Genomic DNA, 23,498 nt, shown 5'->3' with positions numbered 1-23,498 from the left:
CTGAAACTTAGGGAGAAGATGAGAAGAGCCCCAGACCCTACACCTCTTGGCCTTTTTGGTCAGTCTTACCTTTATGCAAATCCAAGAAGAGACGAGTGTTTGTTTCAGGTCCAGGCTGGTAGATTGGGGTCTGGCCCTCCTGTGCGTGGGTGACAGCAGTCGTTCAAAGATTGACGCCAGGTAAGCACTGTGACTCCGTCAGCGAATAAAGAAGTTCATCACCAGACAGTCAAGAAACAAACTCGGCCCTCAGCACATCCTCCCCGTCAAAAAAGACTGGCTCGTGTCCAAAGGGTCCAGGAGAGATTGTCACCTTTAGCCAGGGGCAGGCACAAGAAAATGTGGGAGAAACTCTTTTTCTTCCATCCCCTGCCCAGTGGGAGCAGGGCCTTGGGAAGCATCTGTGGAGCTGGTGTGTCCTTCATTGCTCACGGTGGCCCTGCCGCACGGGGTTTGCATTGCTCGCCTGTGCTCTGCTGGTGGCCAGGGTGGGTCCCGGGCACTCTCCCCTGCCCTCCTGGACGGATGTTCAACACACAGCTTTGTGGTCCCAGGTTCCATGTCTGCATTGCTGAGTCATTTCCTATGAATATGCATTGCTCTCCCACCTTTGCAAAACGCTCCCTTAACCCCTCATTATTGCCATCCAGCCACCAAACCATTTGTCTCTTCCCTTAGTTTCCTCCTCCTCTCCCTTTCTAGAACCCACTTCCAATCGGTCTTTTGCCTCCACGTTGCCAAATCAGTGGTGGTTCCTTCTCAGTTCTCCGATCTTCGCTGCTGCCTCCTCTTCCTGAACTAAATGTAGGAGGACCCGCACGCTGGTGCCAGGGCTCCTCTGACCGCTTGTCTGGCTGACTCTTGCTCCCTCCTAAGTGCCACCTCCTCCCGGGTGTCTGAGGCACTGCAAGCAGGGCTGGATCCCGCCCCGCTCCTCCCTCCACCCCATCTCAGCAAATGGAATCTTGGAGTCCTTCCTGACTCCTTGTTCTCGTGTTCGCGCCAGCCCCCAGTGCAACCATCACTGTCTTCAAAGTACAGTGCAGCCTCCCACCTCCACCAGCCGCCTCACCTCTGCTGGGCTCCCTGCCTCCCTCGGCCCCTGTAGCCCTTCCCCCACAGAGGCCAGAGTGACTTCTTGAGGCCTAAATCAAGTCGATTCTTGAAACCCTTCAGGGACTCCCACCACACTTGCCATGACCACAAGGCCCTAGGAGATGGGGCCCGTGCAGGCCCCTGTGACCTCAGCTGCCCCGCTCTGCCTTGCTCACTGCAGTCCAGCCACTGCCGGCACGCCGTTCCTCCAAAGGGCCTAGGCCGCGCCCACCTCAGCCTTGGCAGGCGTCAGAAGTGTCAGAGCCAGGGTTCACACCCCTCAGGCCCAAACTTAACCACATCACGGCTCCTGCATCATGCCGAGCACTGCCCCAACACGTTTAATTCCTACTAACCCTTTGAAGTGGGTAGGATACTACCCCCCTTTCGCCGAGGTAAGGGGCACGCTCCCTCCAGAGCTCCAGCGCTCACCCTCTTGCCTCCCCACTGGGGCATCTTGTTTCTGAAAGGCCAGGGGCTTATGGAGCCGCTGCCTCCCAGCCTGCAGCCAGTGCTAAGAGACGATGGGTGCTAAGGGACGACAAGTGGCCCTCTCTGGGAACTGCTGCACAGACAACCATCGCATGTGACAGGCATTGCCTGTCTCCTGCCTGGAGCTGGAACTGCTCCAGGAGTAGCCTCTTGGCTCTGCCTAGGGAAGGGTTTGTCACCACCACTCAACAGTCCTAGGTGTTCATGTCCTAGGGGTGGGCTTAGGATGGAGGTGTTTATGTCAGGCAGACCAATTTCTCTGAGCCAAAAGAAACGTCTGGACTGCACTGACCTCAGATGTCCTCAGGCAGCATAGCCCCGTCTCAGAGGGCTGCCCAAAGCTGGTTGGTCGGTGGGGGGAAGGCGGGGAGGAGGAAGAGGAGAATGGACAGGGGCAGAGGGGAGCAGGAGAGGTGGGAGGGACAAGTCACAGATAAAGTCTTGCCTAGTCCCACACCCTGCTCCAAACTCTCCAAGAGCTGGTCAGTCACACTTGGAACGCAAATTTACAACACGTCCTCATGGTGCCTCTAGGCCATGCTCGGCAGACCGGGGCAAAGGTGGGATCAGTGGGGAGACTGATGTGTGCCCCAGCCACGGACAAAGGTCCATAGGCAGTGGCTCACGTGCTCCAAGGAAGGAACGTGGAGCTTCAGGGCTGAAGCGGCTGCAGGGCCAAGGCCAGTGCAGTGACCAGGGCAAATGGCCAATGCGACTGGGAGCCAAGCCCCCAGACACCAGGGCCAACAGCCGGCTCTGGAGCTGCCCCACCCTGCCCCGCTCCTGAAGAGCTGCCGGGCTCAGGGCAAGCTGTGGACACAGCGCGATGGAGGGAGACAGCAGGTTCTTGGGCTTTCTGGTTTTGCTTCTCTCTCATGGAAGCTTGGGGTCACCTCGCACAACCAGGGCAGGAGCAGTTGTCCTGGTTGGACCCACATCTGGACAGAGCTGCCTGAAGTCCCCTGTGGGTCACTCACCCACCCTGGGCAGTGCTCACAGGCTCCGTCTAGCCTGGAGAGCTTTGAATGGACCCAACCAGCACCCAGCTGCCCAGTACCAGGGCCGGGGCCCGCCGGGGAGGGCTTCGCTCGAACACTCTGCGGCCATTGCCCGACCTCCAGCTGCAACCAAGGCCGAGCAGGCTGCTCCTTGGCACCCAGCAGTGCGGGCAAGAAATCCAGCCACGTGCCCACTGGCCCCAGAGCTAGACTGAGCCTGCAGTGGAGCCACAGCACTCTGTACACCGAGGTGGCCTCTGGGGCCTGCAGGGATGGCTCGGGACAATCATAGCCAAAGTGCTCGTCCCTCCAGCAGTTCATGTGGCTTCCCTCGATCCTGCAAGGAACAAGAGAGGTTGCCACACCACAGAGGGGTCAAATTCAATGCCCTCCATGGCCTGGGCCTGGGTGTGGCCACCCCAGTCGGCACCACACCTGCCACGTGTCTTAGAATCAGAATGGTGGAGTCTACAGTCAGAGCGGGCCTCTGATGGCAGGCCACAGCTCAGGGGACTGGAGGGAGGGGGTGCAAGTCCTCCTCTGGTCCCCTCCTCCTCAGAGGAGTAGTGGACGTACGCCCCAGCTGCGCTGAGTGGAGTAATACTATCATTTTTCACAAGTCTATGATGTGACTCTACTGTTGCCCCAGTTTACAGATGGTGCAACTGAGGCTCCAGGAACTTAAACATCTCACCCAATAACCAACAGCAGGGTTCAGTCTGGGTTCAGTCTGACCTCTCCTGTGTCTAGAGCAAGAGTCAAATTCCAGCACATCTGCTGACCACAGACATCCCTTGCCCTCTCTGGGCCTCAGTTTCCCCAAATTATAAAATGAGAACATACAAAAGCATCATACCTCCTAGGATTATTCTGAGGATTAAATTACTTAGTATCCACACCCTGAGCTTTCCCCAGTCCCATCTCCAGCAGTCCCTTCCTCCTTGGGTACCAGAAGTCCCAAACCTGGGAGTTGTTCCTGCCTCTGTCCTCACATTCACACCCAATTCACCAGCACATCCTATCAAACTCTACCCTCAAAAGACAGCTGGAATCCACTATCTTCTCACCACCCACTGGCACCACCTGGTTTCCTCTGGGGCTCCTGCCCTGCCCACCACAGCAGCCACAGGGAACCTGCTAAGACCTAAGTCGGGTCATACCTCTCCCCTGTTCTAAATCCCTCTACGGCTCCCATGTCCCTCAAAAGAGGCATGGCCCACCAATCCCTACTCCATCTGTCCACAATCTCTCTATCCTCGTCCCTCCCTTTCTCTCCCTCCACTCCAGCCTCGCAGGCCGCCTCACTCTTTCTTGCACCCCAGGCACCTGCCCACCTGCAGCACACACCCTGACTGTTCGTTCTGCCTGAAATACCCACCAGATCTCACACAGCTGCCTCCCTCACCTCCTCTCCTGACCACTGACTGTAAATCGCAGGCCAGTCCCACCCCTACTCCTGCTGCCCCTCGCCTGGCTCCACCTCTCTGTTCTCACCAGCCTCATGCCTGGTTCAGCCCAGAGCCGCCTCCCCGCTGGACTGCGGGCCCTGAGAGGCAGCTCTGTTTCATTCCCTGCCTTTTGCTCTTGGTTTCCAGAGCCAAGAGACTCGGCACACAGTAGGTGCTGTGCAAGGGTCAGCCATTATTATTACTAGTTAGGGGCCTTCCTCAGTCTGTGATGGAGGGCAGAGCAGGACCTGCACCACCTGGGTGTCCAGGGCATTGGGGTGAGAGCCCCCTTTTGAATGGTCTTGAGGACTCAGTGAGACAAGGAGGTCTAGCACACAGTAGGTACTCAACAAATGCCCCGATCCTGGAATGAGGGTATTTTCATAATAATTATGTCCACACCCCAGCTCCATCAGCTGCTCTCCTGACTGAGCCCTAGTTTGGGCATCACGGCGTCCCTCCTGGAGGTGACTCACCAGTTCCTTCAGGTCAAGGGCACAGGGCAGGTCCAGCACACAGTAGGAGCTTTATTAAAGCTCTGAGCGTTGGCTATTCTTGGCAGTTCTTCCTCTCCAGCTGGCCTCGCCTGGCCAGCAAGGCTGCTGCCCAGCCAGCCAGGCCTGGCGTCGCCCACCCAGGAGCAGCAGGGGGCAGGATTTCCCGCGGATCCTGGCCAGGTCCCTCCTCTATAGTTGGAAAGGAAACCAGCGGGGGTTAACCCTCCAGAGCCAGGCCGCTCCAGGCTGCCTCTTGTCCCCCTCTCCGCTTTATTCTGCGCCCACCTGGGCAGCCAGAGAGATGGTCGGAGACTGGCGGGTCCCCAGCCTGCTGGGTAGCGGCGGCGGCGTCAGACACGTGGGCCTCAGCCGCCTGCCTACCCCTCTGCGCCTCAGTGTCCTCACCGGAGAAACGGGTTCCCCTAACTCGGGGTTAAAAATGAGTCCTCAGTGAGGAGCCGGACGCCGAGTGGGAAAACGGGGCCAGCCTCCCCCTCCCGCGGCCGACCCTGCGGGTAGGAAGCTCGCCATCGAGGCGGGGCGGCCTCAGCTATCCGGCCTGGGGAGGTCTGCTCGGGCGGAGGTGACTCTGCAGCCCCCGGCCCCTATCGCTTCCTGAGTGGGTCCTGGGAACCGCCGGGCCGTGCGGCCCGCCTAGGGAAGCCACTGCGGGGCAGTTAAAAGCTCCAAACCTCTCCCCAGGAGACCAAGGAGGGTGGAAGGGGTCGTGGGAACCAGCTTGGGTGGGATGGCCGCCTGGGCTCGGAGGGTCGCCTGGCGGACCCCTCGGCTCAGACCGGACTCTCGGCCCGCCCCGCTCAGGAGGCTCCGGCTCCAGCTCCTCCCCCGCCCGCCCTGCCCGGCCCGGAACGGCGCGGCCCCTTTAAGAGCGCGGCCGCCCGCCCCCTCCAGGCCGGATCCGAATTCCAGGGAGGCGGGGCGGCGGCGGCGGGCGCGGAGGCCGCGGGCACCGGGATCCGCGCTGCTCGGGCGGCGCCTCCCTGCGGCGGCCCGGCCCGGCTCCGGCCCCCGCCAGGGCGATGCTCCCCGAGGCCGCGGGATGAGCCAGGTGAGCGTGGGGACCCCTAGCACCCCCTGCCCGGCGCGCACTGATGGGACCTGGCGGCTACGGTTGTGGCCTGTGTTCCTCGGGCTGTGTGACCTTGGACGGCCCCGCACCCTCTCTGGGCTGAAGGCAAAGGACAGCAGGGGCTGGCGGAGGCCGTTCTGAGTCCCGGCCTGGGGCTCTAGGGAGGCTTCTCGGAGGAGGCGGGGCCTGGCCCCGGCCCACGGGCTGCCGGATCGCGCTGGGGATCAGCAACGCGGCCCGGCTCCGGCAGCCACTGCTCTGCGACCTTGAGTGAGCTCTTACCCTCTCCGAGCCTCAGTTGCCTCATCTGTAAAATGGAGACAGTATCACTGCGTGCTCAGCCCTGGCCACGGTCACTGAGGTTACGGTTACTATTACTGCTATGGTGTTGTTATAATGACACAGTCCTTCGTGAACTGGGGGCTGACGGAGGACCCGGGACCTTCCCGGAGGAGGGAGGAGGTGGGGTCGGCACCAGCCCTGAGCAGTGGAGCCAACCCCTCCCTGAGGTCTGATCGGGTTCCTCTCCTGTTCTCTGTGAGCACCCGGCCGTGGGCTTCATCTTCTAGGGCTCAGCTCTTCACCTATCACACCGGGCAACAAGGACGGGGGACCCCCCTGCCTGGTCTCCCATTACCCCCCTAAAAGAGCCAAACACCAAACCCTTATGGACACTAAGTCACTTCCAAAAATTATCCCATTAGATCCTACGAGGAAGGTGATATTGTACCCATTTCACAGACGAGGAAACTGAGGTGCAGTTCTTCATAGCTGGCACGTGAACCCAGGCATTTGGCCTGAAATGACGGGCGGGTGCAGGTGGTCAGCGGCTGAGTCTGTCCTGAGTGCTTGCTGGGTCCTCACCCCAGTCTGACCTGTGTCCCTGCCCACAGTGACTCGGCTGGCCCGGGCATGGCGGACCCAGTGGCGGGCATCGCGGGCTCGGCAGCCAAGAGCGTGCGGCCGTTCCGCTCCAGTGAGGCCTATGTGGAGGCCATGAAGGAGGACCTGGCCGAGTGGCTCAATGCCCTGTACGGCCTGGGTCTGCCCAGTGGTGGCGATGGCTTCCTGACGGGGCTGGCCACGGGCACCACCCTGTGCCAGCATGCCAACGCTGTCACAGAGGCCGCCCGCGCTTTGGCCGCTGCCCGCCCGGCCCGTGGCGTGGCCTTCCAGGCGCACAGCGTGGCGCCCGGCTCCTTCATGGCCCGCGACAACGTGGCCACCTTCATCGGCTGGTGCCGCACGGAGCTGGGCGTGCCCGAAGTGCTCATGTTCGAGACCGAGGACCTGGTGCTGCGCAAGAACGAGAAGAGTGTGGTCCTGTGCCTGCTGGAGGTGGCGCGGCGCGGGGCCCGCCTCGGCCTGCTCGCCCCGCGCCTCGTGCAGTTCGAACAGGAGATCGAGCGGGAGCTGCGCGCTGCACCCCTGGCCCCCAACGTCCCCGCTGCTGAGGACCCCACCGAAAGCACCGCTGTCCCCGGGGCTCCCCACCGCGGGCCCCGCATGACGCCCAGCGACCTGCGCAACCTCGACGAGCTGGTGAGTTCTCTGCTGAGCACTGTGTGCCAGGCTCCAGACATGGAGCCAGGCCTGCAACTGGTCCTTGAACCTCTCAGGGCCCACCCTGCTATCTGCAGGACAGCCGGCCCCACGAAAAGGGTGCATATGTTGAGCACCAAGTGTATACCTGACCCCAAGGAGATGAGCAGGCCCAGAGAGGGAGAGGTGCCGGTTGAGGTCACACGGCCCAGCTGGGCCTGGGATACAATCCGGGCTTCCATGGAATGATCTCCTGCCTTCCTTTGGGCGCTAACCGTGCTCTAGATAAGTGCTGTGTATGCCTTCCTCCAGGGGCCGCAGGATTTGAGCACCTCCTGTATGCCCTCCCTGCGCTCCACTGCTAGACAGTTGCAGCCACAACATCATGGAGCGTGAGGTTGAGTGGGTGCCTGAGACTCTTGGCCCTGGGCAAGGTGCCTGGTACAGAGCAGGCGCTCAGTGAATGCCTAGGAAGCTCCCAGGGGCTCTGCAGGCCCCTCCCACTCCCCAGGGCCCTTATCACTTATCTGGGAAGCCAAGCCCGGAGCTGCTGCTGCTGTGGGAGCTGCAGGATTAGTTCTGCTCCGAGCATAGATGTGCGGGACCCTGACCCCGGCTCCCTCCTCCTCCTAGGACCTAGGTGTCCCTGACACCCCCATGGCTGGGCCAAGAGTTTCCTTCTTATCAGGAGGTCAGGACTATGATGTGCCCGTCCTGGAGGCGGGTAGCCGCCTGGCCGTGGGCAGAGGCTCCACCCCTCCCCACCCCTGTCCTGGGCTGGAGTCGTGCAAGGCCCCACCTGCTCATTTCCTCTGGTTCTGCTGTGGGCGCTGAGGCGGGCAGGGCCGCCCACATAGCCAGCCTGGCAGCTCCCAGCCTGGGGGGGCATGTGGGCAGACGTGTGCTTGCTGGGCGGGTGGCCTGTGTGTGCATGTTGGTGTGTGTGTGCCCCTCGTGTCTGTGGCACCCCCACCTCAGTGTGGTGTGGGCCCCCAACACTCGTGTCCTATGACCTGCCTCCTCCCAGGACCTGGCCTCCCTGTGGGCCTGAGCCTTCATGTCTGTGAAGGGGGTGAAGGGGGAGTGAGGACAGGCTCCAGGGCTCCTCCTTGGCACAGACCCTGGCCTGACCACAGCTCCGCCATCTTATCCTGCTCAGTTCCCTGACCCCTGCTAGCCAAAGAGAAAGGAGAGCTGGTAAAGGTCAAGTGTAGAGGCTGCACCCACGTCTGGGGCAACACAGTCCATGTCCCCGTTCCCCAGAGGACTTACTTCCTCCTGACCCTGAGCTGCTGACATCAGGCCCCAGAAGGAGGGATTTGACCCCTGACCCCCAGCCTCTCCTCTCTGGCCTCAGGTGAGGGAGATCTTAGGCCGATGCACCTGCCCAGATCAGTTTCCCATGATCAAGGTTTCCGAGGGGAAGTACCGCGTGGGAGACTCCAGCTTGCTCATCTTTGTGCGGGTAAGAGCGAGGGGCTGCCTCGGCAGGTGGCAGCCTAGGGGGTGGGCTGCCAGGCCCAGGGGAAGGCCGTGACCTGCGCACGCCGGCTCCCACAGGTGCTGAGGAGCCACGTGATGGTGCGTGTGGGTGGCGGCTGGGACACGCTGGAGCACTACCTGGACAAGCACGACCCTTGCCGCTGTTCCTCAGGTCAGTGCCAACCGGACGTGGGCGGGTGGGTGAGAGGGTGGGGGTCTCATCTCTGTGGTCCCACCCCTCACAGGCCACCCATCTTCTCTTCCCGCAGGCCACCGTCCACCCCAGCTGAGGGCCCGCACCTTCTCCCCACAGAGGGTGTCGCCCACACCCAGCCCCCGTGCTGGTAGCCCAGCCCCTGGGGGTGAGCGCCGGGGCTCCCGGCCCGAGGTGACACCCATTAGCTTACGCAGCTCAAAGGACGGGCTTGAGACCCCGCTCAGGTGAGAGGCAGGAGGACATGGAGTGGGGGTGGGGGGGCATCCGCCCTGGCCCGGATGACAAAGGAGCCTGTGCTCCAGAGTGACTCACACCCTGGGAAAAGTTCCCGTGGGTGGGGGCGGGCATGGCTTCCCATCTCCATGGCAACCCAACCAAACGAACAACACAGCTGGGGCGGGCTCTGGGGGCTGGGTGGCGGCCAGTCCAACCCTGCTTCCCTCTGGCCTGCCCAGGAAACGGGAGGCCTGGGGAGCAGGAGCTGAGGGCCCGGAGGCCTTACCTCTTCCGCTGCCTTGGGGTGGGGGGGAGGCTGGCTGCAGGAAGCTGCCGCAGTGTCTCTTACTTCTCCTTGGAAGTCCCCAGGACAGACAGAAGCCCTTGACAGCCCCCACCAACACCCCACCACTACCACAGGTGTCTTCCCAGCCCCCCCAACCACAGATCTGCTGGTTCGTTCCTCCCCCTGCCCTTTCTGCACAAGTCCTCTCTCCAAGGTGCCCCATCCCTCTCTCTTGTTCCCCTGCCCCAGGGCCCGGGACCAGCTGCCCCCCCATCCCCGCTCCCGCCGCTACTCCGGGGACAGCGACTCCTCAGCCTCCTCAGCCCAGAGTGGCCCTCTTGGTGCCCGCAGTGACGACTCAGGCACTGGCCCCAGGAGGGAGCGGCCCAGCCGGCGGTTGACCACAGGCACCCCAGCCTCCCCGAGACGGCCCCCTGCCCCGCGCAGCCAGTCCCGAGACGGGCTGGATCGGGGGCGGCCCCGTGGGGCGTCGGGAGGCAGGGGATCCCAGCTGTCGGCCCCCAGCCCTGCCCGGCGGGCCCGGAGCCAGAGCCGTGAGGAGCAGGCTGTGCTGCTCGTGCGTAGGGACCGAGATGGGCAGCACTCGTGGGTGCCACGGGGCAGAGGCAGTCCCCAGACCCCCCGTGCGCGCAGCCCTGCAGCCCCCCGGCCTCCCCGGGTCTCCAGCCCCAGTCCAGAGTTGGGCACCACACCGGCCAGTGTCTTCCGCACACCCCTGCAGCTTGACCCGCAGCAGGAGCAGCAGCTGTTCCGGCGCCTGGAAGAGGAGTTCCTGGCCAATGCCCGAGCCCTTCAGGCTGCTGCTGGCGGGACCCCCACTGGACCAGCCCCTGACCCAGCTCGGGCCCCAGACCCTCCAGCTCCTGACTCGGCCTACTGTTCCTCCAGCTCTTCCTCTTCGTCCCTCAGCGTCCTGGGTGGCAAGTGTGGCCAACCCGGAGACTCTGGCCGGATGGCCAACGGGCTGCCTGGGCCCCGAGGCCCAGCCCTGTCCAGCTCTTCTGATGAAGGCAGCCCCTGCCCTGGTGTAGGGGGCCCACCAGATGCACCTGGGAGGCCCCTGGCTGGCCCGGAAGTGCCGAGGACCTGGGCACGGGGCCGGATGGATACACAGCCAGACCGAAAACCCTCACGCATTCCCACACCCCAGGGCCCCCGCCGCCCATCTGGACCCACGGAGCCCAGGGCCTGGCATGCCCTGCACTCGGTCAGCCCAAGAGCTGAGCCAGATTCCTGGATGTGATGGACCAGCCCAGCTGTCCCCAGGTCCCCATTCCTTCTCCTTTTCCTTTGTGGCCTTAACCCCACTGCATCAGGGAGCCCCCCCTGCCTCTCGGGTACCACACCTCATGGGACCAGACCCCTTGGGACCACATGGCACAATGGGACCTCTGTTGTACATTCCAGTTGGGGGATGAGCACTGCTATTTAATTACTAATATTATTGAATGCCTTAGAGGAGGCCGGGCCAGCCCAGTGAGGACCCCTTCCGAGGTCCTGTGGCCCTGCAGAACCTGACAGTAAAGTATTGTTTCAGCTACTTGTGTCTGCTTCTTGGGGACTCAGCCTTGGGGCCATCACATCGTTCTGGGGCCCTCATTACAAGTTGGGATTTTGGAGTTAAGTGACAGGGGGTAATGCCTGGCAGCTCTGACCTCCAGGACTCAGTTTACCTTGCCCATCCCAGAAATGCCAGGTGCATGTGAATTGTCCTTTATTACCTCCTGAGAGGCATGACTTAAGAGTTTGTCCAATGAAACTCCAGGAGTAGTCTGAGAGCTTCCAATCAGATTCATAGCCAGTTCCCTTCCATCCAATGGGATCATGACGCAGTGAGGTCCAGAAAAGACTGACCTTGTCCACTGGGGCCTGGGGCCTGGCTGGGTCCAATGAGGCTCAAAGAGAAGCCTGTCGCCCAGGAGACTGGGTGGGAGCTTTCCTCATCCAATCACGGAAGAAACTCTGTTCTGTCCAATCCGAGAGAAGTTGGGCAATCTCGTCCAATCCAGGTCCCTGGTTGTTCCAGTCAAATAGGCGTTGGCCCTCCGCCCCCCCCATTGGCGGCGGCGTCCAATTCGGTCACATGAGGCTGCAGCGCGCCGGGTGCAGCGCCCCCTGCAGGCGCAGGGCCGGGTGTGCAGGGCGGGCGCGCACCAGAGCGCAGCGCAGCAGCTCGCGGAAGAGACGCAGCACGTGCCAGTTGTACTTGGCGGAGCACTCGAGGTAGCCGCAGCGCCAGCCTCTGCGCACCAGGGCGGCCAGCGCGCGCCGAGGCCCGAAGCGCAGCCGCTGCCGGTCCCGCTTGTTGCCTACCACGAGGATGGGTGCCTCCGGTGCGCCCGCCGGCCTGGGGGCCAGATGGGGATGAGGGCCGCGGGATCCCACGGCCGTTGAATCCCCCCAGTAGGTATAGACACTCAGGAGCATCCCCTCCTGTGGCCAGAGACCCCCAGCAAACACCAGACCCGCGTGGCCCAAACACCAGATACAGCTGGAGACCTTCCCATGGACAAAGGCCTGGCCCGGCAGGCCTGAGACCCGACCCATGGCGGCGGAAGGACCCACCCAATCCCCTCGGGCAAAGGCCCAGCCAGACTGGCAAACGCTCCCCACCCCTCTCCTCCCCACCCACAGCTGGGGCTGCGCCCCCACCTGGTCTCGGCGATGCGCTGCCGCAGCGCCTTCACGTAGTCGAAGCTGTCCGGGCTGCAGATGTCGTAGACGAGCACGAAGGCGTCCGTGTCCTGCAAGCTCCAGTCCTTAGGATCCTGCCACTCCTGGGGGCGGGAGGCCGGGGTTTGCCGGAGCCCCCTTCCCACGCTCCCACGCCCTGACCTTCTGCAGGGGCCTCGACGGTGAACTCATAGTTCATCCTCAGGCCTCGGCCGTCCCCATCCCCATCCCCATCTGTGCGCCCTCTCCCGCCAGCTCCCTGGGCCCCACTGTCCTCATGGCCGTCAGGGTAGAAATTTACAAGCAGTGCCTGAAGCCGGTCACCTCCTTCACTCCCGGTCTCCTCTCTGCCCACCCCCTATCTTCTTCCTCCTCCTCCCAGCTTTCCACAGCTCAGCTTGGGTCAGGCCCCTCCCCTCCCTAGACCCTAGCGCTGGTTACTACTGCCTTCAGATTGATTCCAAAGCTCGCGGCCCCGTGTTACCCCAGCCCTCGGAGAGCACTGATTGTCGGCAGCTGTACACATTTAGGCTCCGGCCTAAGCACAAGCTGTCCTTTCCAGCTGGAAGGCTTTTGCCACTTTTTTAAATCAAAACTTCACTCATCCTTCCAGGTTCAGCCCAAATGCCACCCCCTCCAGGAAGCCTTGCTTAATCCTGCCTGTTCTTTCCTCTTCACCTCTCGGAGGCGTCCGGCTCCAAGGATTCAGTCTGTCCTGGACTTTGCACAAATTACCAAACGGGTCTTTGCTCCAGATCACAGGAATGAGGGAGCAGAGAATGACCCCCCGAGGAAGTACACCCCTGTGTCTGGCCCCAACCTCTCCCACTGCGGCCCTGCTCAAGCCCGCAAACACACAAAGCTCTCTCTCAGGGAAGCGCGACCGTGCTCCGCTACGCGCTGATCCGGACCCGCCAGCGGAGGCAGGCAAAGAAAGGCACTTAGGCGAGGGAGAAGAAGCCACTTTGCAAACCGGGGCTTCGGGCCTGGTCTTGGGAGCCTCCAGGCCGGCGAGAAGGGGTGAGACATACGTAGACCAGGACACACATTCATCCTCCTATGCATGAACCCAGTCAGACATCCCAGGGCTGTCCACGCGGACGCGCACGTGTGCACCGAGCACCCCCCCCACACACACGCTGTCAAACGCCCTGACCCGCCCGTGGAGCCGCTACCTCTGGACCCCCGGGGCTCACACCCGGGCCAGCGCCGTCGCCGTCCCGGATGCTGAGGTCGTAGACAGCGCCGTCGAGCAGCACCGCGGGCCGGTAGAGGCGCGGCCCGTCCGTGGGCCGGTGGCGCTCGGGGTAGTCACCGAACAGGAACTGACGGATGATGGCCGTCTTGCCCACACCCGGGGCGCCCAGCACGGCCACCCGCAGGCTGCCCCCCATGGCCCGCGCGCGCTGCCGCGCCCCGCGCTGGGAAGCCTCATGGGCCGGCGCCGCGCCGTGCGCCCTGCCCCGTGCGCCCCAGCCCCGCCTCACTCCTCATCGGCCCCCGGCGCACCCGGGGCCCGACGAGGCCAGGTCAGGGGACGGAGCTGGCGGCGGGAGGCCGGACAGACAGCCGCGCAGGCCGACGGCGGACGCACGAGCAGCTCCGGCGGGTGCAGAAGCTCTGGAGAGATGAGCCGGCGCGCGGCGCGCAGACACCGCCTCGGCCCCGCAGCGCGACCGGAGGCGCCACGGGCAGCGCAGGCACCGAGGTCCGACCTCCCGGCCGCGCGGGTCCACAGCGGCGCGGGGCGCGGGGCAGCGCTGCCTCTCGGCGCCTCCGTCCCTCCGTCCTTCTCTCGCTCCAGCGCCCGGAGTCGCCGCCCCAGCCGGCGGTGCGAGCGAGCGAGCGAGCGGAGCCTCCGGGAGGCAGCGATGAGGTAACCGCCCGCCCACCGCTCCCACCTCCCCCTACCCGCCCAGGACGCCCCTCCCGGGAAGGGTCGCAAGAAGGTGACTGGGGCGCAGGGAGCCCGGGGAGAAACCCACCCTCTCGGCGAACAGCGATCCTCTCACCGGTTCCAAAATAGAAGTCCCTTCCCGCCCACGTCCGCGTCCGCTCCTCCAAACACCGCTCCCCAAGCTGGCTCGAGACAAACCCCGGCCCGCCGGAGTCAGGCCGCCCGGGGTCGGATCCAGCCCTGGCTGTGTGACCTTGGGTGAGTCGCCGCACTGCGCTGGCTCTCTGCTCCGCATCCATCAAAGGCAGACACCGTTTCTTGAGAACTTACTACATGCCAGGCTTTTTACTAAACTGTTACCTACGTGATGGTGATCCTGGAAGCCACAGGCTCCACCTGGTATCTCCGTTTGAGAGAGAACACAGGCCCGAGAGGGGACTCTCCAGGGTTGGGGGAAGTGGATGGCCCCTGACCTGCAGCCTTGTGGTCCCTCTGAGGAGCACCACCCCCCCCCCCGCCCCCCATGTCAAATGGCCGTCACTGAGGGAGGGCGGGAGAGAGGGTGCTGAGTGAGTACCCACTGGGTCACAGCAGCTCAGCCCCAAATCCCTGTCCCAACAAGGCTGAAAGATCCAGCAATTGGCCAACACCACCTTGGTCCCTGCTAAGGCCAACTTTTCTGCCCGAGTCTCCACCTGCAGCTTCCCTCAAAGCCCAAATGCCCGCTCCCTGGGGCCTGGTGAGAAGCTTTTTCCGCATCACAGCTTGGAAAGTCTGGGTTTGCCCACCCTCTGCTTCTGCTTGCCTCCTGCCTGCAGAGGGGGCTCCCACGTCTCTGACCAGATGCCCAGGTACTGGGAGAGATGCACAGACATCTCCATGTTCCTGTGCTGCCCAAGGATTTCACTTATCTGTCTCTTCAGAAAATATTCTCAATCTTACTGCTTGCCAGGGTGCTGAGATGCATTTAAAAAAGAAAGAAAGTCTTGCCTTAAGAGAGAAGGTTCTGAACACATGGGATCCAGGAACTGTAAGAGCACAGACAACGTGCCCACCGAAGCCTGGAGGAGGTGGAAGAGAGAGGAGGAGGTAAGCCATGGAGTGGAGAAGCAGCAGGTGATGGCAACCAGAGGTGTTTCTCCAGACCAGTGAGTGTGTTTTCGTCCTTTCACACTGGATCAGGGCCCTGGGTCTGCTTTCACTCTTCTCCTCAGCCACTAGGGAGCTGAGAGCCAGACTTGTAGCTACCTCTGGCAGGTGTTCCAGATCTTAAAGCCCGGTGAGTGGGGACCCCTGACTTCCTCTTCCTTTTGCACCATGACTTTTCCCTTCACTAGATTTCTCCTCTTTTCAGGCTTTTGGGGTTTGTGAGCTGCCTCACTTCCTTTGGGGAACAAGGCAGGGAGTAAATAAACTAAGCACCCCGTCCCTTTTGGCACTCAGCAGGATGTGGGACTGACATCAGCACGGTCTGCCTTAAGGTTCTTGGCACTGTCCCCCTTCCCTGCCCGGAGCATCCTCTCTCCTTGCTCCTGCACACCCTTGGGAGCCAGTTCTGGGTGTCTTTCCTCTGGAAAACCTTCCTTGCTTCACATTCTGACAGAGTACCTCCTTGGGCAGGGCTTCTTCAGGAACCAAAAACAGGGCTGTGTGTGAGGTGGCTCTGAGTCCCCATGTGCTTTCTCAGTGTGTGGTTTTGGAACGATGGAGGACACTGTGGACAGGGGCTGTCCTAAAGCTCCCACAGAGCTGCACACTCCGCTGGGCTGGCACATTCCCTAGTAGACTCTTGCATCAGCATCACTAACAGCAGTTCCCATTTGCCAAGGACCTATGATGTGCTTGTGCCAAGCCCTGACCCATGGCTGCGTGCTCATCGAGACTCAGAGGGATGTGATGATTGGCCCAAAATTGTTCAGCAGGAAAATGGCAGCCCGTGGACTGGAACCCAGGACCTTGGGCCACTGCCTGACTTTCTGAGAAACTCAACTTCATCTGGGCCCAGGGGCCAAAGGGACTTCAGGAAGAGGTCAGCTGGAGCCCATGGCCCCGTGAGGAGGGACTTTGAGGAAGGCCCCCTGTCACCCAAAGGGGCTGAGCTTAGCTGTGACAGGAGTGGGCAGCCCTGGTGCCAGGCTTCCCAAAGCTAGCAAGCCAGACAACTTGGGCTGCCTGTCAGCCTGGGATGTGAATTTCAAAGTTTCTCTCATTGGTCCCCTCCCTCCCTCCCCAAGGAGGGGCAGTCAGGCTGCTGGCTGCTGCACCACGGTTCCCATGCTCCTGTCCGCTGCTCCAGGGAGCACCCACCAAGCATCCACACATCTGCTCCTTCAGCACATGGGACGTGGTGCTGCGCACACGGCCTGCCCTCCGTGACTTGTCAGGGAGACAGACATGCAACCAGGCACAGACAGATGGAAACAGGAGCACTGGGCTGGTTCAGGTCTGTGGGCTGAGGGGACCGGGGGCAGGCACCAGCCTGGCTGATGGTAGGGGCTCAGGAAGGGCCTGGTGACACACCTAAGCTGAGCCCTGAAGGACTAAGCCACACTAAGTGGGGTGGGCTGGGTGGTGGTTGAGAGGGACAGGCACTGGTGGAGAATTCTGTGTCCCCTCGATCATTGCCCTAGCCCCCCATGACTGGATGTCCCCACTACTGCCTGATCTTTGCCACATGGCTTCTTCCCAACTGGCCTGATTTCAGCCCTTCCCTGGGGTTGAGCACCCTGCATTGCATTCAGCTCCCAGGGGTACTTGCTCTGGACTCCTCTGGCCCAGCCATCTGGGCCATTCCACTGACCATTAATCATGGTCTGTCTTGCCTGTTGATCACAGCTCCACACCACTTGTCCCAGCAGTAACTTACTTCCTAAGCCCTGAATGGGCAGGCGCCCCTACCTCTGAGATGCCTGGCGCCTAGTGGGTCCTTGGTCATCATCATAATGCTGCGCATTGAGTGTAGCTGGTTAGCTTCCTGAAGGCCAGCGGGGTCTTACAGCCATGAGGGCAGAGCTTGCAGGCCCCCAAAGTGAGACCTCTTGGGTTTGAAACCTCCTCCCAGGGGTGTGTCATCTGTGCAAGTTACTTGAATTCTCTGAGCCTCAGTTTCCTTCTCTATAAAGGGGACAATAATGGTCTTGACTTCATAGAGTTGTTGTGGGGTGAGATGAGATGATACAAAGAGGAAAACAAGACAATTTAGTAAGGCTTGGAGGGGAACAAAATTTGTACACATGAAACAATTTCGTTTTTATATGCAAATAGCTATTAGTTACAAAACCTAATGGAGGTGTAGGCATGTCTATGTGGGTATGCATGCACACACAGATTTCCTGGATCTGTCTGCTGAAGGGCCACCATAGAATAACAAGCACACCCAGCACCCAGCTCTTGGTCTCTAAGACCACTCTCCAGGGAAAGGAACCAGGCTCGTTGGAGAAATGGCTGAGGCCAGGGTTGGAGCAGGACAAACACAAGATGAGCCTGCAGCGTCTTGAAATATCAGAAAGTAAGGGAATGCTCCAAAGAAACAAAAGGATGGTGGCATGTCAAAGGGACACAGAGCCTGCCTGAAAGAGCTCCCAATGGCCAAAGCTGGAACAATTTAAGCAACAAAATAAATAATGTACTTTTGAATTAAGCCCAAATTATAAAATAAATATCCATGAGTCCAAACTGATAGGACTGAATGAATAAATAAATGCCCGAGAAGAAACAGATCTTCTTTCCAGAAGAATTCCAAATAATTTATGCAGCTACTCCCTGCCCCCACGCTCTTTCTGAGTGTAGGCGGCACTTAGTGACTTGCTTCTAAGGAAGAGTATGGAAAAGGGGTGAAGGTAACTTCTCAGGGGAGGAGGCTGCAGACACGACCTTGGCCAAGTGATCCAGGCCAATGTGACAGTGATAAGTCATGTTGAGAGCGTGTACCCCTGACATGATGTGACGACAAGGGCACCTCTCTGGTCTTCTTCCTAAAAACCCACAACCCCATCTACCGAGAGAAAAACATCAGACAAACCCAAATTGAGGGGTAGTCTACAAGATACCTGGCCAGTACTCCTTGAAATTGTTAAGGTCAGGAAAAACAAAGTCCGAGAAACTGTCACAGACCAGAGGAGACTCAGCAGGCATGACAACCACATGGAATGTGGGATCTGAGAACAGAACGAGGACGTGAGTGGGCAAACTAGTGGATCCGAATAAAGTCTGGAGTTTAGTTTAAAAATTATATAATTTGTTATTTATGCGGTAAATATAATTCCCATATATTATAGTATATACTAACAAATATATATTCACATCATAAATATATATAGAAAAGAATGGAAAAGAGTCCATTTATAAAAGGAACCAAAAAATAGAAAATACTTATGAATCTATGTAGGAATAAATGTGCATGCAAGAACTTTTAAATGAAGAAAACTTAAAAATATTACAGAGATGTAAAAAAAGCACGAAGCAGTGGAAAGGCATCTACTCCTGTATTTCGATAGAATGATTAATATTATTACTGACATCATTATCAGGATGTCAATTCTCCATAAGTTCATATAAACACTTGATGTGATCCAAATAAAAATAGTATCAATTTTTCTTAAAAAAACAGACTAGTTCTAAAGTTCAAATGGGACAAAGAGGGTGATTAAGAGAATACTATAAATATGAAAATATAAAGGCACCATAATTTTTAAAAAACGCAGTGGCCAATGAATAGACAAATTCTCTGATACAGAACAGAGTCCAGAAAAGCACTCATATGTATGTGGGAATTTAGTATATGCTACAAATGACATTTCAAATCTGTGGGGAAAAGATGAATTATTCAGTAGATGGTGTGGAGACAACTGGGTAACCATCTGGGAAAAGAGGAAGTTGGATCCTACCTCGTTGCTGATATGAAGCCCAGATGGAACAGGATCGAAATGCAAAAACTAAGATCAGACATGTACGAGAAAGAAAGACGAGATTAAAAGAAGACTGCATAAAAACCAATTTCAGCATGGAAAAGTAACAAAATGGGGAGTAACAAAATGGGGAGTAACAAAATAGGGAGAAACAATGACAAATCAGTAAGAAAAGGACCAGTGACCACATAGTAAGTGGGCAAAAACTAGGAAGACAGCTCACAGAAAAGGACAGACAAATGGCTTGAAAACACATGAACAGAGGCACATTTAAAACACGGTAAGGTACCATTTTTCACGCGTCAGTTTGGCACACATCAGGAACACTGAGTTTGTGAGGGTGTGGGGGACACAGGCATCTCATTCCTGGGTGGTGGGAGTGTGAATTGGAGAATTTTTAGCAACAAAATTACGAATGTACTATACCTACCTTCGACCCAACAATTCCCATCTCGAGCATTTACCGATGAATGAGAGTGAATATTCTTTGCAGCATCACCTGTACTGGCAACACCGTAGACACAAGTCAACGGCCATCACGAGGGCACTGGTTCATGATGGTGCCTCCACTCAATGGAAAAGCACAGAGCTGTTATAAAAAGGCATGAGGTTGTCTCTATAATGGACTGATAATGGAAAGTCCCCAAGATGTAAGTGCGGTGCAGAATGGGATTTATTTCATGCTACCGTTTGTGTATAAAAAGGGAAAAACCCACGTTAGACACCACTGAGTCTCTTTGGAAGGTACCAGTGGTTCCTGTGGGGAGAGGAAGGAGGGGACGGAGGAGGATTTTTCACTTCTGTCTTTTTTTGCCCTTTGGATTTTGAACCATGTGAATGCATTACCTTTTCAAAACAAGAACTAAAATTTAAAATGTAAAATGCGGGCCGGCCCAGTGGCGCAGTGGTTGGGTGCGCACGTTCCACTTCAGTGGCCTGGGGTTCGTTGGTTTGGATCCCGGGTGTGGACATGGCATCGCTCGGCAAGCCATGCTGTGGCAGGCGTTCCACGTATAGAGGGAGATGGGCATGGATGTTAGCTCAGGGCCAGTCTTCCTCAGCAAAAAGAGGAGGATTGGCAGCAGATGTTAGCCCTAATCTGCCTCAAAAAAAAAAAAAGTAAAAAAAAAAGGAAAATGCTTATACCTCTGGTCTAGCAATTCTAGGGCTCAATGCTACAGCTACATTTGTGCCCACGAGCAAGGATGAATGTAGGAAGATAGTCACGACACCGACACCCAGACTCATAGCCGAGAGAACCGGCCTGAATGTCGTCAGCAGGCACCAGCTCTGGTGGCCCATCCGTGCAAGGAATTCTGCAGCGGGTGTGTTTGTACTGATGGGCAAGAAAAGAAGAGCGCTGGTAGTGTTTTGAGCATGCTGCCATTTGTTTAGTAAATACCTCTGTGGATTTAATCGTATACTTGCATGGAATATTCTGGAAGAAAACCAAAATCTGGCAATGAAGTTTGCCTCTAGGGAAGAAAACTAAGACGTGGAGAAGGGTCGGGGGGAGAACGCTATCCTTTGTGTGGCTGATCTTACCACGGTCTGGAATTACTCTCTCCACAAAGACAAAAAACAAAGCAAATCACTAGTTGAAGATAAAAACTGCAAAATGAGGGCAGGCCGCAGGCCTTAGCACAGTGGCTGGCCCAGAGGGAACCTATCAGCCCCCTCCAGGAATAATGGGTTGCTGTTGTTGAATTCCCCGACTGCCTGGGAAAGCCCCAGACACTGGAGAATCTTCTGCGGGATGCCGAGGCCTCCGAGAGGCATCAGGCCCACTCTCAGGACCAGGAGTGCCACGTGAGATGGGGAGGAGGCCCGTGATGGGCCCTCACGAGGTGATGGCAGGACAGGGAAGTGGAAGGGCACAGACTGGATGTCCCCTAAAGCACTCTACAGGCTTGGGCCCTTGTTTTCCTGACGCGGTGAGGAGGTGAGGCCCAGGCCTGGGGAACTGTGGGTGAGAAGGCTGTCTGCCTCGGCTTCTCCCTGTGCATAGTAACACTCTGCTGGGTCCTGTCATGCCAGCGCCGTGTGGGTGGGAGAGGGGCAAGATCATGGTGAGGTCCATCCTACAATTGCCTGAGGCCCGAGCTCGGCTTGAGTTAGGAGGGCGAGCCCAAGATGTCTGGTGACATTCCAAGGCCCTCTGTCCCAACAGGCCAGCCTTTCTCATCAGCTTTTCCTCCTCACCCAGGTGCTTGGTCCCAGGCCTCAAGTTGCCCTCGCCACTGCGGACAGCTATCCTACACTTCAACTCTCCTGCCCTCAGGGGTGGAGGGCGGGGACAGCAAGTTCTGTGAGGCCCTGGATGACTGAGCGGGGAGCCGCTGGGGGAGCTAGCAGTGCACTCACAGGGTGTTTGGGTGAGAGCTGGGCCCCCAGGAGGGCAGGGGCAGCAGGCAACACCAAGGACTCACATCCCTCTAGCCCACAGCTGGAGGGGACTCCAGCTATGTTTGCACAGGGCCTTCTGAGCCTGGGGACTTTCGGGCCAGGTGCGAACTAGAGTTGTACAATCAACGGCCTTGGTTGGTTCTAGACTCTGTGGTCCCCAGGGAAGCAGAGCCATATCCCAGGGGTCAGAGGAGAGATAGTGAGGGCCAGGTGCCCCTGCCGATGTCCCATGAGAGGTACACAGCCTCTTCCTTCAGCCCTGGGCAGCTGGGAAGGCAGCAGTGCCAGAGGTGGGTGGGGTACAGGGAATGGCTGGGGCACCTGGGCTGCTCCGCCCCCAGAAGCAGACTGAAGGCCCATGGCCACCAGGCACCGAGAACCCAATGGCAACTCTGCTGCCAGAGCCCTGCCCAGGATCTGGCTGCCCTCCCTGGGGAGCCAGGCCAATGCCAGGACTGGGGCCACATGCGGTGTCCTCGATGGCAGCTGGGGCGAACGCCAGCTTAGTACCCACACTCAGCCAGCCGCAGATGCAGGGTGGGTAACAGCCTGCCCAGACAGGCCCAGTGCTCAGCCTGCCTACCCGCTCCCTCTCCCACAGCTGCCCCCAATCAGAGGACCTCCCTGCCACTCTGGGGAACCTCCCAAAGGCAGGGAGCTGAGGAAAACCAAAATGGAATGTCACCCTCCAAGCCAACATCAAAAGCGAGATGGAGTCGGCTGGGGTGGAGTTGAGATCAAGGGCGGGAGAGGTGCCAGGGAGACCAACAGTCCTCAGAAGTCAGTTTTTAAGGACAGGGTGGAGGGAAGGGCCCGTACACAGCTCGAGCCCTTGGCCCTGGACCCCAGGGGACCCGGGACCCCACCCAGAAGAGCCTTAGGACCTGACACACTGGCCAGGGACACACTTGATGTCATCATTTTTATTCACTTTCTCTTTTTGAAAATAAGTAAACATACAATATATAGTCTCTATTTATATATATTAGATATAGTTACTGCAGGGCTCAGAAAACCAGCCTCAGCCACTCGAAGGCAGTTTTCAGTTCTGGTGGAGGGGGCCATTGGGTGGAGGGGAAAAAAGTGCCCATGATTGCCAAAAGCAGAATCTTCCTTTATTATTAAACAGCAGTAACAGGAAAACCTAATGCTCTGTCAGACACGACTGAAACTTGGAAGGCCAGGAGGAGGGTAGCAGACACTAAGGAGAAACCCCAAAGAAACCACAGACTGGAAGCACGCTGCTCACCCATGTGCCCTGTCCCTCAGGCCTGTCTCTGCTCAAGGAGCCCAGGGGACACCAAGGAATGTATTATAGGCAGTGACTGTCCTCAGGGGCAAGGTGGGTGGGGTGCAACTGCCAGGGGAGCAGGAGCCCGGGCAGATGTTCTGGGAGGCTGTGGCCTGATTGGCATGACCACAGGGTCCCTGCCTGGGGGGATGCAGGGAGAGAGGGTGGGGTGCAGGCCCTGGGAGCCCCAGACCCTGACAGAGCAGCAGAGTACCAAGGGGACCCTCCACGTACACCAAGATAGCCTGGCAGGGCCCATTCCATGCGAGTGGATGGTAGGGAGGGCCTCTAACACCAACCCGAGAGAGAGATTGAGAGGCACGGGGTTTCCTGGGCTGCGAGCCTGAGGAGGGAACCATGTACTCGCCCTCAGGCACCGGGAAAAGGAAGAGAAGAACCCTGGGTCTCCCTGTCCAGCTTCTGCAGCCGCTCTGGCTCTGTCTCCTTTGGTCCCCTCCTCATCTGACCCTAAATGTCAGCAGCAATGGAAGAGGGGAGTCCCCGAGCACGGGAGTACAGAGATTTTACTCCAGGAGGGTTGCTGCCTCGCCCCAAGGACCCGGGCAGGCCCTGCAGTCAGGACCAGGGAGCCCCATGGGTGGAGAGGAGCCTTGCCGGGCCCCTCCCAGGAGAAGGAGGTGCTCCCACCTCCCAGGAGGCTCCTCGACGGGGCTGGCAGAAGGCTGGGGCGGGCGCTGGAAGGGGCCTCAGTTCTTGAGGATGGTCTCATAGGCCTGGTACACGTGTTGGGACACTTCTGGCGCTCGACACTTCAGGGACAGCTGCAGGGGGAGAGAGGGGGCAGGGAAAGAGAGTGCTCATTCCTGGGGCTCCTCTCTGGGGCTGTCACTTACCAGGCTGGGAAAGAACACATGAGGAGGGAGGGGGGGACCAGATGGAAGAGCGTGGCGAGCTCACATGGCCGGGTGGCAGCAGCGCA

General features: G+C 59.0%; 3 protein-coding genes across 27 annotated transcripts in view; 1 reads left to right on the top strand and 2 right to left on the bottom strand.

Moving 5' to 3' along the window:
* Window positions 1-5,451: 5,451 nt before the first annotated feature.
* Window positions 5,452-10,924, top strand: GAS2L1 (growth arrest specific 2 like 1). Its single transcript, XM_023646900.2, has 6 exons — window positions 5,452-5,599; window positions 6,514-7,162; window positions 8,520-8,627; window positions 8,723-8,816; window positions 8,914-9,085; window positions 9,613-10,924. Exons 2-6 carry the CDS (start codon window positions 6,533-6,535, stop codon window positions 10,625-10,627), a joined length of 2,019 nt encoding a protein of 672 aa, XP_023502668.1. The 5' UTR covers window positions 5,452-5,599; window positions 6,514-6,532; the 3' UTR covers window positions 10,628-10,924.
* A 157-nt stretch (window positions 10,925-11,081) lies between these two features.
* Window positions 11,082-19,986, bottom strand: RASL10A (RAS like family 10 member A). Its single transcript, XM_001916051.5, has 3 exons — window positions 13,233-19,986; window positions 12,037-12,161; window positions 11,082-11,731 (listed from the first exon to the last, which is right to left on the bottom strand). Exons 1-3 carry the CDS (start codon window positions 13,449-13,451, stop codon window positions 11,464-11,466), a joined length of 612 nt encoding a protein of 203 aa, XP_001916086.1. The 5' UTR covers window positions 13,452-19,986; the 3' UTR covers window positions 11,082-11,463.
* Window positions 19,987-22,175: 2,189 nt separating this feature from the next.
* AP1B1 (adaptor related protein complex 1 subunit beta 1) overlaps window positions 22,176-23,498 on the bottom strand; it is a 54,680-nt gene continuing 53,357 nt past the window's right edge. For 21 of the 25 annotated variants that reach the window (XR_011420721.1, XR_011420717.1, XR_011420723.1 and 18 more), the window contains one exon: window positions 22,361-23,340. Coding sequence is in view for 12 of the 25 variants with exons in the window: in XM_070219804.1 (XP_070075905.1) it covers window positions 23,266-23,340 (75 nt within the window). In the remaining 13 variants the exon portion in view is untranslated. Of the gene's footprint in view, window positions 23,341-23,498 lie in introns of all 25 variants that reach the window. The other 4 variants (XM_070219802.1, XM_070219808.1, XM_070219801.1 and 1 more) reach the window with 1 other exon arrangement.

The sequence above is a fragment of the Equus caballus genome, chromosome 8 (genome assembly GCF_041296265.1).
Source record: "Equus caballus isolate H_3958 breed thoroughbred chromosome 8, TB-T2T, whole genome shotgun sequence".
NCBI classification, from domain to species: Eukaryota; Metazoa; Chordata; class Mammalia; order Perissodactyla; family Equidae; genus Equus; species Equus caballus.
This window is presented reverse-complemented; position numbering and strand designations above follow the sequence as displayed.

Bases quoted from the DNA above. Each gene is read 5' to 3' on its own strand.
- GAS2L1 (XM_023646900.2), top strand. From the start codon at position 6,533: ATGGCGGACCCAGTGGCGGGCATCGCGGGCTCGGCAGCCAAGAGCGTG. The intron at 8,628-8,722 runs GTAAGAGCGAGG...CGGCTCCCACAG, and splicing joins GCTTGCTCATCTTTGTGCGG to GTGCTGAGGAGCCACGTGAT. The intron at 9,086-9,612 runs GTGAGAGGCAGG...CCCCTGCCCCAG, and splicing joins GGGCTTGAGACCCCGCTCAG to GGCCCGGGACCAGCTGCCCC.
- RASL10A (XM_001916051.5), bottom strand. From the start codon at position 13,451: ATGGGGGGCAGCCTGCGGGTGGCCGTGCTGGGCGCCCCGGGTGTGGGC. The intron at 12,162-13,232 runs GTAGCGGCTCCA...TCCCGCCCCCAG, and splicing joins TGAGCCCCGGGGGTCCAGAG to GAGTGGCAGGATCCTAAGGA. The intron at 11,732-12,036 runs GTGGGGGCGCAG...TCTGGCCCCCAG, and splicing joins CAGCGCATCGCCGAGACCAG to GCCGGCGGGCGCACCGGAGG.